At 41.5% G+C, this 17,002-nt stretch overlaps 1 protein-coding gene across 6 annotated transcripts; it reads right to left on the minus strand.

The window, feature by feature from the left end:
- Window positions 1-10,821: 10,821 nt before the first annotated feature.
- lqf (epsin homolog lqf) lies at window positions 10,822-16,916 on the minus strand. Of its 6 annotated transcripts, none has more exons than XM_065485845.1 (12): window positions 16,683-16,916; window positions 15,423-15,512; window positions 14,779-14,988; window positions 14,504-14,722; window positions 14,287-14,316; window positions 14,035-14,059; window positions 13,735-13,975; window positions 13,571-13,676; window positions 12,221-12,281; window positions 12,045-12,164; window positions 11,819-11,980; window positions 10,822-11,418 (listed from the first exon to the last, which is right to left on the minus strand). In XM_065485845.1, exons 2-12 carry the CDS (start codon window positions 15,510-15,512, stop codon window positions 11,222-11,224), a joined length of 1,461 nt encoding a protein of 486 aa, XP_065341917.1. In that variant the 5' UTR covers window positions 16,683-16,916; the 3' UTR covers window positions 10,822-11,221. The 6 variants fall into 6 exon arrangements, with proteins under 6 accessions (XP_065341917.1, XP_065341910.1, XP_065341902.1 ...); XM_065485838.1 differs by lacking the exon at window positions 16,683-16,916 and adding an exon at window positions 16,252-16,412 and having other exon boundaries at window positions 13,735-13,942; XM_065485830.1 differs by lacking the exon at window positions 16,683-16,916 and adding an exon at window positions 16,252-16,412 and having other exon boundaries at window positions 10,822-11,388.
- Window positions 16,917-17,002: the final 86 nt, after the last annotated feature.

A 17,002-nucleotide genomic window follows, 5' to 3' on the forward strand; every position in this document is an offset into this window, starting at 1 on the left:
ACGTGTCACGGAGTGATCACACTGGCGGAGCGGATAAAAACGGAGGCAGGGAATAAATTTGCATCTTGGCCTCCGCGAAATGCGATCAATCTCTCTCTCTCTCGCTGCACACGATTCAAATTCAAACCGAGGGGAAAATTCAAATTAGCCTGCCAGACATAACACTAGCAACGAGAGCGCGCCGCGAGTTCATGCTGCATTCACAGACTAAATGAAATTAAATCCCGAGTGCGCTGATCAGAGTGAATATATGCGCGCTGTGTGCTGAGCGAAATCAAAACACTCGAAATCGTACAGAGTTGTAAAAGGTTTTTCTTAATGACTTTTGCCCGACCAAACGCGCGCAGGTTGTAACCGAGTTTTATTGGGAGCCAGGTTAAACTCGTATAATGTCATAATGAGAAAAAGTACTAAATATCCAGCTCGCCGCCGTTAAGGATTTATGGTGATTTTTATCACAGCCGTTTGGCCGTTTTTGACGTTAAGTCGGCCCGACGAGAGAGAGAGAGAGATCACAATACACTGTCTCACCCACGATTGTGTGCGTGCATACGGACCCAGGAATTCAGAGAATCGCAGAGGGCAGCCCCCCGGCATTTGAATAAAAGTACGCTCGGTGAATCTGGAATTTTCACGCGGTAATGTGCATATTATTTCAAAAGATGGGAGCAGGAAAATGTGCATCGCAAAATGTGGGCGCAGTGACGGGTAGACAATGTCGCAATTCCGCCGCCGTCGTCGTTGCCGTGAATATACACATTCGAGAGAGAGGAAGATGCTGCATGGGAAAATTCATGGGCATGCACTCGCTCTTCTGGCTCTTGCTACAAGCATGCCGCTGATTTATGGCTTTGGTTTCTTGCCCAAAGAGCGAGACTAAAGGGTGCCGAAAGAGCTGCATACACTTTATCATTAGTAAAGATCGTGTCCGATGAATACGCCGCCACGAACGATGAAAAAATCGAGTCCTCTTATTATGCCGCCAGGGTTTTGGCCTTCGATGCAATAAAGATGCCGCTTACTGCTGCTGCACACATTTATTGCACTCGCTGCGAAACTTATAAATAAAGTTACATGTTATGTGTGGCTCCTGCTTGCTGATTGCGTCGGAACACGGAACATTTCTGCAAAACGCATTTGTTTCACGCCTGCATTAATGTGTATCTTTTAACCCACTCATTTGCCGATTTAATACTGTTTCTTTTTTTCCTCCAAAACAATTAATCACATAATATAATACTAAGCTAATTTGTAAAAAATTAAAATCACGAGTTGCCCCTTACAAATAGAAAAAATAAAGTAACACTGAACACTGTACTTTCCCTGTAATTTCTGTAATATTTAAATTGTATGACGTTGCGGTGTTCAGGAATATTATTTATCGATCTGAAATTTAAAAAAAAACACGTAAGAAAAATTAGGCATTTTTTGTAGCGTTATCAAACCACTCGTTGAAACTTGAAGTATCTTATTAATCATTATAGTAATCAGGCATTGGAAAAAAAGAAAATCAAACCTATCTGGGGTCACTTAATTCATAAATAGAGATTGGATGCAGTCGGACGTTTTCGAGGACCATTGATTCAGGATTATCTGCACCTCATACTGTCATATGAATTTTGTCACGGAGGTAAGGTACTACTGATGAGACATGTGGGGCCGAAATAGCAAACAGCAAACTGTGCAGAACGGGAATTTAACATTATTTTTTACAATAATTGTTAGTTTAAATTATTGAAGGGTGGCACTATTCGCACTTAAATTAGGGGCTGGGGGTCACGGCATACATGCCTCATTTTGACTATGTTCATTAAAATTCGGAGAGGAATGTTACAAAATTTTATATTTAGACTATTATCACATAGGGTGTGAATTTAGGGGTTGCAGGGCTCTTTTCATGCTTTTTATCCTATCCCCACTGAAATAAGGTGAACTTCAATTTTATTCAGTATTAAAACTCACTTATTGTTAGAGCCACCCATTCCTGATTTGTTTGGCATAGTAAAAAATATTTCTGAATTATCTAATTAGTTTAAATGGCAATGCAACACGCAAAACTCGAACGTTTATTTAAATTAAACCTAAACAGAAAAGAAAAAATTATACGCGCAACATAATTTCTAAAAAAAACAATTTCAGCAAGCACGCATGACACAGGAAAAAATCATCAAATTTACTTAGATATTAAAAATGCGTGTTTTGATATATATTTGAAAATTTCTGTCAGGTCAGTAATGGAATTTCTTAATAATTTCATCTTACAAAGTCTCACTAATGTCGAAATTTTAATCCCAAATGTTTCAAAGGTTGTAAAAAAACCATTGCGTTTCAGCCGTTACAAAAACTTGAAATTATGTTGACATGGATTCCCCTATTAAGGAAATTTCATGATTACCTGTTTTACTACTAAAAAGACATCTTTCCTAAATTCTTGCGTCAAATTTACTTTATTTAGTTGAGACACACCTGTTTGGTCGGTCATAGAGTTCTAAGACGCAAAAGCGTTTTATAGCGCTCGCACTTGTTTTCACCTTGACACGTCACTTTTACGGTGACGCTCGACCTTTGGTCCAGCTTAAAAATACTATTGCTCACTGTGTTTTATTCACGTTTTTGCATTCAACATTCAACTCCACCCACGCCAAGTTTCAGTCGCATTATGCAATCCCCAAAACAAGTTAGGCAACATCGATACAGTGGCGTCGCGCAGGTTGCATAAATAGCATGCCGACCGACCGCAATTTAACAAATGACGTCGGAGTGCTGTTTAAGGACGAACGGCGCTTCCTGATTCGATTGCCGGACATTTAAATAGCTGCTTGCAAAGGTCAGGGTCCACTAACACATTCCAAACATTGAGGCATGATGTACCTGGAACAGTCTTCAAACGCTGCAGTAAAATAAATTTCATGAGCATCCCATGCTCAAAGAGGAAGAGCGCCATTTGATGTTCTCTCTTTTCAAAAAGAATAAATTTGCAACACACATGATGTACTCTTCGTCGTCGGCCGTCGCGCTACAGACAATTTAAATAACCTCGTTTCCTAACACATTCATGCAAATGCGAAAATTGAAAAATTCCACATAACCGCGTATGCTGCAACAAGCGCGCGCTTTCATCCTCTCGCAACGCAAAGTGTGCCGCTCGCGCAGATGATGTTTTTGATACAAAAAACGAACGCGAGGGAACAAAAAAGAATTGTTTCTCCGGCACCGTTCGTGGATTCGTCGTCTGGGCCGGATTGAAGCACGGCGGCGCGCATAAACCCATCTTTATTGTACAAATTCGGTGGTAATCTGCTCGGCACACGCGCCGGCGAAACAAAACGCGCATTATTATAATGATTCGGTGGCACACAAAGCGTCTGGAATCGCGACGGCGGCACTATGGTATGGTACTCGGCGTGGCGGCCGGCAGCTGACTATTGTTGCCGCCCTAACGCGAATTTTCATTTTCGCTCGATGAAACCTCGGCTGCAAACCTGCTCGTAAACTTCAAACAAATTTTGTTTGTTTTTCTTCAACAAACCCATTGATTCATTGTAAAACTCAGGATACTCAGATTTGAGGAATTTTTTTAAAAGGATTATATATCGTTGGCAGACGCCATAACGAAGGCTTTCATAATTTTTCTGTTGAAATTAAATGAATCTTCCTCGGTGTATGTAGCGACCTTTTAATTTTTCATCATTTCAAAAATAAAAGTTTCCTGCTCGACTAGTTTCAGCTGCTGGTTGCAGCCCTAATCCATGAGCTTCCCGTCCCGTCTGAAGGCTGAGGATAACTCCTCGGTTATTAATATGCCACCAGGGTTTTGGCCTTCGATGCAATAAAGATGCCGCTTACTGCTGCCGCACGCATTTATTGCACTCGCAGCGAAATTCATAAAAAAGTCAGATGCCGCTTCTGCTTGCTTGCGACAGAATATGGAACATTTATGCAAATGCATTGTTTTACGCTTGCATCTAAATGCGTTTTCAACCCCCTGTTACTCCAATTTGTTTCAGTTTAGTTTAGTGTCGACATATTCACAAGTTTGGTTTAGTTTATAGAAGAGGGAGCTCATTAATTAGGGCTGCATTCAGCAGCCGAAGAGTTGAGCAAGAACTTTCTGTAGAAATATACGGAAAAATAAACAGATCGCTATGATACACCGAGGAGCCTGCACTTAATTTTTAATTGGGAAGGTCATCAATGTGCTGTTATGAACCACGATTTTCTATTATAATTAATGGTTTATTTAATTAAGCTTAACTTACCCTGAACTTTCCTAAAAAATTCCAATTTTTTAAGTGAGAATTCTTGAATGCCAGCACTAAATTCAATTTCAAATAAAAGCCAAGAAACATTGGTGGAGCCTATTATTTAATTAGTGTTTGTATCTACCACATGATCATTCCTTTTGGTTTAAAATATCCCGAATATATCCCTATTTGGCAATAATTCATAAATTTTAAAAGAAATTAGACTCTTGAGCGATTTCGTTTAAATTTAAAAAAAATATATATGGAAGATTAGGTAATCTCTGCAGTTGAAATAGTTATGAAATTCGATAGGGGTTTAAGTACGTCCAACAAGAATTTTTAGAAAAGATTTTATAAATGAAATTTTGTGCCTTTCTCAACCAAAAATAAATAACCGTACCTCTAAACCCTAACACTAACCCCTTCCTCCCCCTATGAAAGTGCCCCCCTTGATGGTAAAAAAAAATACTTTTTCTATATGAAACCGGATCCGATGTCGCTTTCAGAGCTCAACGTTCACACAAACTCCATTGGAGTGTGAGAGCAAAAGCAAATTCCTGGCGAACAATTGGCGTTGCGGTTGGCTATTGGGAAGTCGTTGAGCGCGGCTCGTCCATAGTTTGCTGAGAAATGCGTGCGTTTGTCTCGGCAGAGAGCACAATGTGCCCTTCGTCTGGCGACCAACACACAGTGTGCGTGTACGTCGGGAATTTATTTTGCTGATTTTACAAACATTACTATCGATTTTCCTCCCTCGCTGCTCACTCACTCTCCGGCTGCCTGCGCGTACGCTCTCTCTGGTACATGGAAACGCCGCCTCCGCTGCCGCCGCCGCGGCCGCACCAGTGTAAATGTCACACACATGCGTTTTATTTCATTTTTTTCCTGCCCGGCATTTCGGACCGATTAAATTTATTATCTCGTCCGCTCGCTCTCGAGCCAGCCAGCCAGCCGGCCTGATAAAGCCGCGAGCGCTGGGCATAAATCGCCGAAAATGCGCGACTTTTTCGCCGGGCGCAAAGAAGGAAAAGAAGCGACGAGCTTGCAATTTATTCCAAGGATTTGGCCCAAGAGAAGGACGACGTGCGAAGTGTGCGCGCCGGAATCAACAGGCAGTTAGCAGCACTGGCTAGTCCAAAGGAAAAAAATAATCATGCTCGCGCTTATCTGCGTGCAGTGTGTACTATGGGCGCGCGAGAAGTGCCGCTGGCGATAAGCTCGCGTCTTCCCCTGGATTGCGTGTGTGTGTGTGTGTTGCTGGTTGCTGCACCGCCACACACTAGAACTTTAATCTCGAAATTAAGTCCGAAACATGTCCACAGACGCGATTGCTAACACGGGAAGCATTTCATTATCATTATCCCCTTATTGAAATTTCAAATTATTATTGCGGTTTGATTACGACATCGGCCTGGCAACGGGATTTGTTTTACCAATATGCCGGGTTTTGAAAGCTCGAGTGTGTTGAGCAACCGTGTTACGTTTTTCCAGGCTTCGATTTTCAACACTCTGTGGTGTTTCGACCACCTTGCCTGCCACGCCCTCAAAACCACAGGACGTGGCACTGCCACATTGCGAGCAAGTGATTAAAATGTTAGATTAATTAGTTTGAAAAGAAATTAGGAATCAATACATTCACTTGACAAGAAAAATAAATTGGCGTTTAAATAATCCAATTTACTTTGTTTAATGCTTCACACTCCTTCCTGTGCTTAACTTAACAGTGGAAGTGCGGAGATTTAAATTTCCCGACTGTATTTTACGCTCCAGGCGAGTCTGAAAAGCAGACAGAGCGCGAAATCAACGAAATTCATTAACTTCAAAAACAAACAGCGCAGAAAAAACAATTTTACAAGAGAATAACAAATGCGTGTGCACTGGAACACAAGTGACGTCAGTAATATTTCCACACAAACATATTTGCACTTTTTGTCGCATCTCCTCTCTCTCTCTCTCTTCTCATTCTGTCCAACGGAAAAAGCCAAGCGAATCGATCACGGCAACGGCACACATCGTGCCTCGTACTTACACGCATAATTAGCTGCCACACATGTACACACTGCGCGCAGATTAATCTTAAAGGAAAACAAATACACACAATCGTCGTCATTCATGATATTTGAAGGAAAATTCCAAAGGCGCTGCTACGTCATCGTCATCCCGTCCGTTGAGCGTCTCTCTCACAAGCCCTTATCAGTTCTCCGTCCAGTTATGCATGTCACACAAGACCAGAGAATGGTAAGGAAGCGTAAGAGACATGGGGCAGGCGTGCAGGCGGCTGGGCGCTGGTCTGAAATCGCAAATCAATCGCAGCACAAATCGAACGAATACATACACACGCAATGAGAGCAGAATGAGAAAAGAACGCGAGAGCGAAACAATCGGCGCGCGTATACATGGGAATTGGGAGATAAAGCAGCGAATAAAGCAAGCAAGCAGCAGGCAGGCTGTGTGCTCGCTTGTGAGTGTGTATCGCTCGCTCGTTTTTCTTTTCTCTCTCTCTCTCACACACACACTCACACACATACAAAAAGCGGCCGAGCAGCCACATGTGTGCGCCGCTATTGACGAGCGCTTTCTCACTTCCCTTTATTCTCTCTCCCCATCATCCGTCGGCGGGGCCCACATGCACGAGGGGCGCGACCCGCACGCCAAACGACGCACGAGCGAACGGCCCCCGACGCCGGGGGCCCGCCGGAGGCCCCCGTCGGCCGGCGAAAGGGGAGTATAGAGCGCACAAAGGCCGGCAGGGCGCAACCCCCTAAGATATAGACACCCGAGGGCAGAAGCAGCCCCGCCTATGCGAGCCGGGGCCCTGCGAGGGCCCCGGCCGCCGCCCCAGTCATACTTACGACGGCCTCTCGGGGCCCGGAGCACTGCGGCCGGCGGGTGCGACGACGGAGAGCGGCTGAAAGACGTCGAGCCGCCGAGAAAATCGTTAATTCTGCCTAAAATGGAGGGCTCGCTGCTGTGTAATCGTGACGTTGCGTTAGGAAGTACTCGAACAGGGAGGCGCATTGGCACCATGGCCGGAAGCTTCGGATTCTGCGCGGCCAAATTTTAAATAGTATGTGCAGCAGCGTTCCACTTGCGCGCCACGCTCGGCCGCCGTCGGCGCCCGCTCCTCCACCGACGGGGGTCGTTCAACCGCGCGCACTCGTGCGAATTTCGCCGAACAAACTCTAGTCGATTCAAAAATGCCGGTCACAAAAGCCGATATTAAAGATTCCGAATAATTCTAAAGGAAAATATCCTGAAATTTTGAAACTCTGAAAACGAATTTTCAGGCCAGGAACAGGAGGAGCTGTTCTGTTCCTTGCGACTTTGAGCCTGAATTTTTCGCAATTAGGCAAACCGGAGTGCACGCCTCTCGAGGGGGTTGCCTGATTTTGCGTTTCCAAGGAGCAACCGGTTTGCTCTGCACTCACACACACGCCGTCGGCTGCTCCTTAACTAATTCTCCTGTGCACACGGCACACGTGTCGCATTCTGATTACTGCTCTTTCTCGCGTTTGCTCTCGGCGCGCTAGCAAAAGGAATAATAGGACGGGTGAAAATAAAAATGGACGGACGCTGTTTTAAAAATTTAGCACTGGATGCGAGTGCTAAGCCAGAAACTCTTGTCGTGGATAATAATTTATAGACTGCGCCAAAAGCAGTAAAAACAAGCACACACACACATACGTTCATGCACGCGTTTCTACTTTTGTTTCGTCCGCTTATTGCTTTCGGCTAGGGACCTGGGCGAAAAAATGCAGACGTTTGCGAAACACGGAAGCTTGGCCTGCATGAGTAATTGGTTATGATTCAAAATTTATGCTCTCGTACGTGGCCAGTATATTTTTGTGATAAATAATATGGCAATAATTCACTAAGCTCTTTGAGGAAATTTTTAAACCTCTCGCGCTTTCATTTTGATATCGTAAATGAGTATAATAGGCATCCGTGAAGCGGTTGCGCGCATTTTTATAGTCACAGCGCGCAGTGGGAGCCTCAATTCCATTTCATCAGCAGTAAATTGAAGGAAGGAAACAATGAAGGCAAGGGGAAGTGATAAAATGGTCTTTCCTGCTCGCGAGCGCACATTCTAAAAGCTAAGAAGGCTTCTCGTCCGTTTTGTCCAAGCCGTCAAATCCAAATACGTACCAAAATACACATCAACCTCTTTTTTCCAATTGCTTTCACTGAGAGCAATTCTCCTCGTTTTTGCTAAATAATCGTGGCGTCCTGCTCTTTCTCAGATTTCATCTGGTAATACAATCCTGTCAGCCCTCGAGACATTTCCAATTTGTTTGTCAAACCTAGAAATTTTTCAATGCGTTGAGAAATATAATTTTTAACAGGCTTATTAATTTACTCCTAAGAAAACATTTATGACCGGCGTGCACTGCATTATTTAACAGGAAACTATATGGGCGTGCCTGAGCGCTGATAAAAATTTAAGTATAAATTTTTAATATCTATGAACACGTATTAGGGCTGTTAATACTTTTAGTAAAATGATTTTTCCTAATCAACTCTACTTTTTACTGAATTTTGAAAATACTCCACACAGTTTAGATCTTTTTAAAACCAAGCTACTACAATCTCGTTTTTGTTCAAATACTTCTAACTATATATTTCCTCAGCTGCACTACACTATGGCTTGAGTATATTATTTTACTTTGCACGCTCTGTTGGGCGTGGAGATAAGGGAGTCTGTTGGATTTCTTTCAGCTTGCAATTTATTTGCAGATGCTGTTCGAGATACCTTATCAGGAGAGCGGAAACATATTTTATTTGCTACAGATCAAGATGAGGGAGAGAGTAGAGAGAGAGAGAGAGAGAGAGAGAGAGAGAGAGAGAGATAGTGAGAGAGAGAGAAAAAGCAACGTACTTTACACAGGCTTGACCGTCTCCGGGTCTCCGGCTCGGTTGTTGCAACAAGTATACAAAACGTGAGAGAAAAATGAAGAGTTGGCTTAGCTGGATGGGGAGCAAGTTCTACGAGTCTAGCTAGCGAGCAAAAAAATCGATGGGTGCCGCATGCAGGGCGCAGAGACCAACCAACGTTTACTTACATATCTGCGGCCAATTTTCGCACTCTCCGAAATTAGCTTTTCGCAAAGCCTGCCATTTTTACTCTGTCTCTCTCGCTCTTTCGGTCTGAAATTTGCTCCGCTCTCAGTGTCTCTCTCAATATCTCGCTCGTTCTCTCAGTCAGTCAGCAGTAAGTGTGAGTGTGTGCTCCCTCTTTCTCAGCGCAAAATCAATTTGGCCTTTGTCTGCTCCGGTTGCCTCCTGCGGGTAGTGTCGCTGCTGCCTGTGTCATTTTGCTCCGCTCCCGAGATGAGCATGCCCCTTTTATAGACCCGGCAGCCGTTGCCATGGAGACTCGCGCATGACCCTCCATCTCGGGCTGAATATCGTTCTCCTGTGTATATAGCACCGTTTGCTGGAGGGATGCTAATGCCCTAAACCGTGGGTGGGTCGGTGTATGTGTGTGTGTGATATACCTATTGGACTCTCGCGCGCGCTTGCCGAGCTGCACGAAGAGAGAGTATGGAGCGCGGACGGTGTTTTGCCATTACTCTTTCCTAGCAGCTTTCAGGCCTCGCTTGTATAGCTGCTGCTGCTTCTTCAATTCAATCAAGAGAGAGCTCGCAAATTAATATGTTTGCCTCCCTCAAACTTAACCGTTATTTAGCCTACCCAGCTGTCTCATTTTCTGTAAAGATAGTCCAGGCGCTAGTTTTATTTGAATAAAAATATCCAGTTTGAGGTTTTAAATATTTATTTGTTTGTGCGTTTTAATCAACAACAGGCTCTTTATAGAGAGAGCAAAAACACAAAAAGCTCGGCTCACTGAAGAATTGGCCAGCATAAACTATTAAAAAAGGGCAGAAAATAAAGTTGAACGATCGATAGAAAATATTTTACACAAGCTTATTTACAGAAAACTGCTGTTTGCATGAAATAATTTTTCGTTACAATTTTAAATTCATGAATAGGTAAGCAATATTTTTCAATTCCAAAACACAATGTTTATTTATCACTTATAATTTGTGTAGTTACAACAGAATCACGTTAAAATGCTCGCAATTGTTATTGTTATGGCAAATATCTAAAAGAGCATCATATATTACACTTTAGCTTTAAATCTGATGTAGACCAGTTGTAAGCAAGCGATTTAATATAAATCCCTTGTTTGGTAACAAATTTTATGTTACTATTGATGATAAAAATTTGCGTTAATTGGCAGCTATTAATTGTGAATTGCGAGAGATGAACCACAGGTCTTAATTTTCACTTTTTTGAGTCTGTAAGTTATTTTATATAGATAAATTCGTACTACCGTTAACTTTTAGTTAAATAAAGGAGAGATTAAATGGAATATATCCGCCCACATGTCTTTTACTGCCTCTTCTACCAAGTATTGATTATTTCAACCAATGTTCTCTCGCTGTAAACACTCGTGTAGAACTTCGTGATCAATAATTTAGCTACAACTCTCTTATTCCTGCAGCATCAATTGTTTTGTACGCTGAATCAAGACGAAGATTTCATTTCCAGGATCGGTTGTAATGAAACACAGATGTAGGATCTTTTTAAGAATAGCGCAATACAGTTCATTGATTGGCATTCGTAGCAAATAAAGAAGCATCATAGTTTCATTCATTGTATAAGTTGTTGAAAATTTTAGTTGCCTTGATACAAGAATATATTATTTAATAACCGTAAAGCTTACAATAATATAAATACTGTGAAGATTATCATCTCAGGAATAATAAAGCAGTGCTAAAATTGCTTTTCGCTCACATGACTTGATCCAATAATTTAAATTCTTAAACATGAAAATGCTGAATAAGTTTTAAAAAGAATTGGATTATTATTATTATGCAAGGATAACAGTAAACCGCACTTCCCCCAACCACAACAGCATCAATCTATTTTTACATCTCAATATGCATCAAATGTATAAAATTGCAGCAAGTCTTTCAAGATAAGAATGGGTTGGGCACACTGCTCGCGGGAGCCGGCTTGGGGAAGCTGGACACTGGAGCCCACGGGTCGTTCATTTGGCCAGACTGCTGCATCATCTGGTTCATGCTTGGCTTAGGCTGCGTTGCTGGCGATACTGCCGCAAATGGGTTCACTGGGGCAGCTGCAATCGGATTGTAATTAGCTAGAAGAGCTAGAAGTAAGCAGAAAAACAACGCATCCATTAGTTAGTGCAAAACGGAAAATAAGAGGACACCACAAACACACAATCCAAAATTATATCACGAGATCCTGCTTTTGCTATAGATTTTATCATAGTTTCAAAGCAAAATAGAAATGGTGCAAATTAGTCCATGCTTTTAACTGTCAATCCCATTAAAAAAATAAATCAATTTAAAACTTCAAAAGTTATTTTAAGAGTCTTAAAAAGAGGTATTATGTATGCATGCCTGTAAATTTTAAGTGAACGGAAGAATGACCAACCAATTCATGCATAAAATTTGCGCCTAGATTCAGGTATTCTTTGATTGCACAAGTTTAGAATTGTTAGTAATTTTCAAGCCACCTTTATAAAAAAGCAGCAATTTATTTACCTTGGTTGGATTGCTTTGCTGGGACCAAATTGTCCAAATTAACAAGTGCAAAGTTTTCACCCAAAAATGATTTGGGAAGATTTGAACTCGTCGATGGGCCTGATGTCGTTGATGTACTGTTTGGCAGAGCATCGATAAGATTTTGCACTTGGAAAGGATCAGCTTTAACAGGAGCGAGATCAATTTTATATGTTGTGCACCATTGGAAGTATGAAGCATTCATTACCATTATTGTTCTTAAGCATATCAAAACTAGTGTCGTTATTGCTTAAGAATTGGTTGGAAGGTGAGGGCGACCACGGATTTGCATTCGAGATGGCCGGTTGCCAGGCGTCTAGTGTGGGCCCTGTGTACACAGTGATAAGTAACGCTAGCGACTCAGTAAAACTGCAAAATATTTACCACTTGTGTTCCATGGGTCATTGCTCGGAGGTGGCGAAGACACAGCCCAAGGATCAGACTTCTGTTAAATAAAATAAGTAAACGGTTAGAGTTGTGAAATAGCATCACAATGTATTTACACAAAAATTTGTAACAACCGTGGACACAGCAAGGTTGCAATTTTTGTGTTAAATTATTTCAAAATGGAAAAAAATATTAACTGAGACAGTATAAAATCGTCACTTCCCCCAATTTTATTAATTCTACTCAATTATTAACCTTGCGCTTGCAAGGAATGCATGCAAAGCAATTATTTTATTATATTTCAAAATATATTGTGATTCTAGATAAGCTTTGCTGTGCGTAAACATAATCATCCCCATGTTTCGAGAGTTTATAATCTTTTTGGCAGAACCAATCATCAAATGAGAGAGTAACTCCAATGATACAAAGATGTGTTAAACAGCGTCAATTAAAAAAGATGATGGGGATGTTACATATTTGGCAAAGTTGATGCAATATTAAGTTAATGTTGAAGCCATCCTCTTTATTTTGAAATTGATTTATTTTTAACGTTGTTTTTTTTTTAACTAATCCAACTGTCTTAATAAATTTATATTTTGTGAACTTTAGCAAGAGCATACTGAAGAAGTAAGAACAAATTTTTATAAATTACATCCTTCAGATTGGAAACTCAATGATAACGAAGTTTTCTTTAAGTAAGCGACCACAGCACAGGGTTCCAATATCATCACAATTGAAGTATCTAAGAGAATATATGAAAGACCCAGACTTTCAAAGGGTTACATTCATTTGCTGTACAGGTATTTTCACGAGGCATGAAAGTTTACACCAAAAATGTTTCAAAAACAAAAAACAACGTTACAGCTCACAAATTAATTATTATTGTTATTAATTTGAAGCTGCTGACTAAAAATAGTGAGCATTTGTAGCAGTATACTTAGAGCGTAGAAATAATGCTGTGCACGCTTTTGACTAATAAATTAGTGAAAGATGCCAATGAAGGTAGAAGCACTCAAGTTATTCATAATTATCAGAAGAAATTAAATGTAGCTTCCTTGGTGAGAAGCGAACTTTTTATTTCTACAGCTAAGTCTTGCTCTACTTGTTTTGCAGCTAGTAGTTGCAGCACTAATTCAAGAACGTCCTCTGTTATCCTCAGCTCACAGACGGGACAGGAAGCTCGTGAATTAGAGCTGCAACCAGTAGCCGAAACTAGCAGAGCAGGACATTTCTGTAGAAAAATAAATTTTCTGTGGATAAATCTTGGTGCAGTTTTGAGGAAACTGCATTTAATTTCTTCTGAAGATAAATTAAGCACTCACACAGATTGAAATAGTATCATCTTACCTGTGAAGGCTTATTCGCGGAATCAAAGTTTAAGTCAAAAGCATCAGCAACAGGTTCTGGGCTGATGTCTAACAAGTCCAGCATATGACTCTGAGGCGTTGGAGAGCTAAACAGAGAAAGAAAAATAATTAATTTAGCTTAAATATGTAGAGCAGACTTCAAACCTCGGAGACGTTGGCCAGGCACTAGCGGAAGCTTGTGCTTGAGGCTGCTTGCACTCCTCTTGGCTTTGAGATAAAGCCAGTTGGAGCCGAACGTCATCACTGCGCTTCCGCGCTTCCTCCTGGTCCGCCTCCTCTCTGGACATGGCGAGGGCCAGCTGCAGCTGAAGCTCCTCCTCGCCGATGGTCTGTGGACGGGCATTTTCCAGCTCTGATGAAACAGAAGAATGCATTCGGTTTCGACCTATAATTAGCAAAGCGCTTTTAGCTTTAAAAAAATGGGGGTTAGGTGCAGCTGTTTACCTCTCTCGTCCGTAGTACTGTGAGCCTGGAAAATTGTCAATATTAGTATGGCAAATAGAGGAATGATTGAAATGTCTAAGATTACTGTGGAAAGCAATACATCTGCAACCACTCTGGACTATAAAAATGTTGTGTCGTTACAACACAATTTTAACTTTAAACAAAAAAGATTTTCCTACAAACAACAAAATTCGCTAAAAAATGAAGCTGGCAAGAGTCTATGAACTATTGATGTGACCGGCTCATACTTACAGGAGTGCCTGACGGGCTTTCCAGAAATTCCTGGAAGGAGTGAATTAGAACGTTTCGCCCAAGGCAATCTTAATCTTAATGGATGAAAAGCATGGATACAAGAGAAGTTCAAGACAGAAACGTGATTAAATAGAGCAGAGGTGGGAGTATCGAAATATCGCATGTGTTGAAGATGCAGACAGTCACACAGTGGAACTGAAGCTAAATGACAACTCACGACATCACTGCTGAGACTATTCTGAGCTTGGGCTAGTCGCTCCTTGGCTTTCAAGGCGCGAACCCTTTCATTCTTCAGTTTCTCGTCGTCCTTGAGCAAAGATACCAACTGCTTTGCTTTCTCCCTCACGTTAAGGCCCTGGTCATGGCTTTCTTCGATGTGCTGGAAGTCTCTCAGGGTCTGGATGACGAAAATATTTTCTTTGCACTGACTGGCCACCTGCGAGGAGAATAAAAGTTCAGTCGTGACTCCCAGAGGGAAAGAAAAGGGCTCACCTTCTCAGATCCTGTCTTGATTAAATATTCAAGGAGCATCAAGGCTTTGTACACATGCCGCCAGTTCTTGCCATGATCGTTTAGTCTCTTCCAAACCATTTGCATTATTTCGGTGAAGGCAACAACATTATAAGTCAGGTCGGCAATTTCGGACATGATTGTTGAGGAAGGACCCCATGGGTCGTTGCTTGTGGCCTCTCGAACTTTGACCTGAGGGTAAAAATTAATTATGAGACAGATAGAATTTGATGACAGCAATACTCTGAGGAAACATGGCAATTTTAATTCATTATTTTAGTTGTCTAAGAAAATTAAATACATAATAATACATTATTTTTGTCCCAAGATAATTATTTTAATTGGATATTAAGGACAAAATTTTACTTTCTTCCAGACAAGATTAAGTTATATATTTTTATTTTAAATTTCAATTCTAAGAAAACTGTTGGTAGTAATTTCCCAGTTAAATAGCTGAAGCAACTCAATACTCAAACTGTATTACACATCGGTGTTTTGAAAAACACCAGAAAGTTCTACTTGATGTAAATTGCGGCTGAGTGCATTAGTCAACCAGTTCTCTTATCGCCTTCCTCTTGATGACAAGTACAGGGCATAGAATGAACGGAATGAGTACGCAAACCAACCTGAGCATCCGAGTAATTGTGGGCTAAATTTTTCACTGTCCGCCGAATTCCGGCGACGTTCACTTGAATGTCTGCTTTCTTACTCCCCATCTGGAAAATAAAGCATTTGGCTAGAAATCAATTCTGCTTGCGTAACAAGTGGGGTATCAAACGAGATTTATATATGCGGCTCTGAGTTTGCATTTGTGTGGCTACAGTCGTGCTAGAATATCACACAAAGCACATGAGAGATGAATTTACAAAGCAACGCGGCAATTTGTGCAATCAAATAATCTGCTCGTGACGTGTTTGTCTGGCTAGCGTTTCCTCTTATAATTTTACAAGGAAACCCCACATGACTGTATCGAGCGAGCTATGACCAAAAATGGATTAAAGAAAACAAGGAAATTCGTGCTTTCTTTATTTGCCTATGTTGAAAACGAGCAAATAATATGTATGTATCATCCAAAAAAATATTAGGTAGCCTGAAGCAGTCAGGAATATTATTACAAGCATGTATTGTCAAATATTCATGAAAAAATTAATTGTGACTTGTATTTATAAATTTTCGTCCATTACAAATATTATTAAATTTAAAACAAAAAGTTTACTTATTTTAGATGTAGAGTTCAAAACACGGTACTTAACAATGTCGACATCTGGCTTTATTCCAAAAAATAACAAAAAAGCGTGCCTTATCAATATAGTGCGCGCCGTTCGGCGGAAATAAATATAACGCAAATTCTGGTTCGTCAAATCAACGAGTTTCAGGTCTACGATCTCTGTCTGCAATGATTGAGTTCGCTGCAAATACGGTGGGCACTAACGGTAGCCTCAAAAATAAACAAACCGTGTAGACTTGCTGTGCTGGAGCCGAGTGAGCCATTTCACCTGTTTCCATGTTCGTCGACTCTTGAACTGCGATATGCGAGCCAAGAGTGTGATCGATTGAGAGTCGCGTAATGACGTTTCTCGGCTTAGGCGACCACTAATTTAATTACGAGCCTTACATGGCCTATTTTGTCTGTCTGTCAAGGTTTCTCTAACGAAAAGGGGACGATCGAGGGTCAAGCGCGTTTGACCCTGAGTGAAAAGGTCGTTTGAATGAGGAATCCGCCTGCGGCAAAGCGGGCTGGAGCGAAAGGGTAGAGGGCCGAGCGTGGCGAATATTGGCAAAACCTAGATATTATTATTTTGGAATTGAAGTGCCTATTGAAGATGGGAGTAGCGAGAAACGGGAACAAGATTCAAGAGGAACTAAGTTTTTCTGGCGATGCTCACCTCGCTACGAGAGCAGCAAACTCACTCGGGTCGAAATCTTCAAGGGTTGAAGCGTCGAAGTCGATTCGCTATGCTTTGAAGGCAGGTAATTAAGAGGAAAAGCGAGAAAAAATGACATTAATCAGCAGTGGCAATAGCCCAGCAAATATGCGACCATGGTAGTTTTGATTTCGTCGTGTCTTCGCTGCTGACTCGGAGCGAGAGCCGTTCGCCTACTCGCCAGTCAGCAGAGCCTCGACCAATCAGAACGCAGCAAACGCTCAGAACTGGGCTGGGTTGGTTGAAGCTCTTTGAGTGTCGCTATCGATAACGGCAGTGAA

Source organism: Cloeon dipterum, chromosome 1 (assembly GCF_949628265.1).
Source record: "Cloeon dipterum chromosome 1, ieCloDipt1.1, whole genome shotgun sequence".
NCBI lineage: Eukaryota > Metazoa > Arthropoda > Insecta > Ephemeroptera > Baetidae > Cloeon > Cloeon dipterum.

Excerpts from the sequence above, each read along its gene's own strand:
- lqf (XM_065485812.1), bottom strand. The coding sequence starts at position 16,302 with ATGGAAACAGGTGAAATGGCTCACTCGGCTCCAGCACAGCAAGTCTAC. Across the intron at positions 12,165-12,220 it reads TGACCCATGGAACACAAGTG|GGCCCACACTAGACGCCTGG; the intron begins GTAAATATTTTG and ends CTGTGTACACAG. Across the intron at positions 11,981-12,044 it reads TATGCTTAAGAACAATAATG|CTGATCCTTTCCAAGTGCAA; the intron begins GTAATGAATGCT and ends CTCCTGTTAAAG.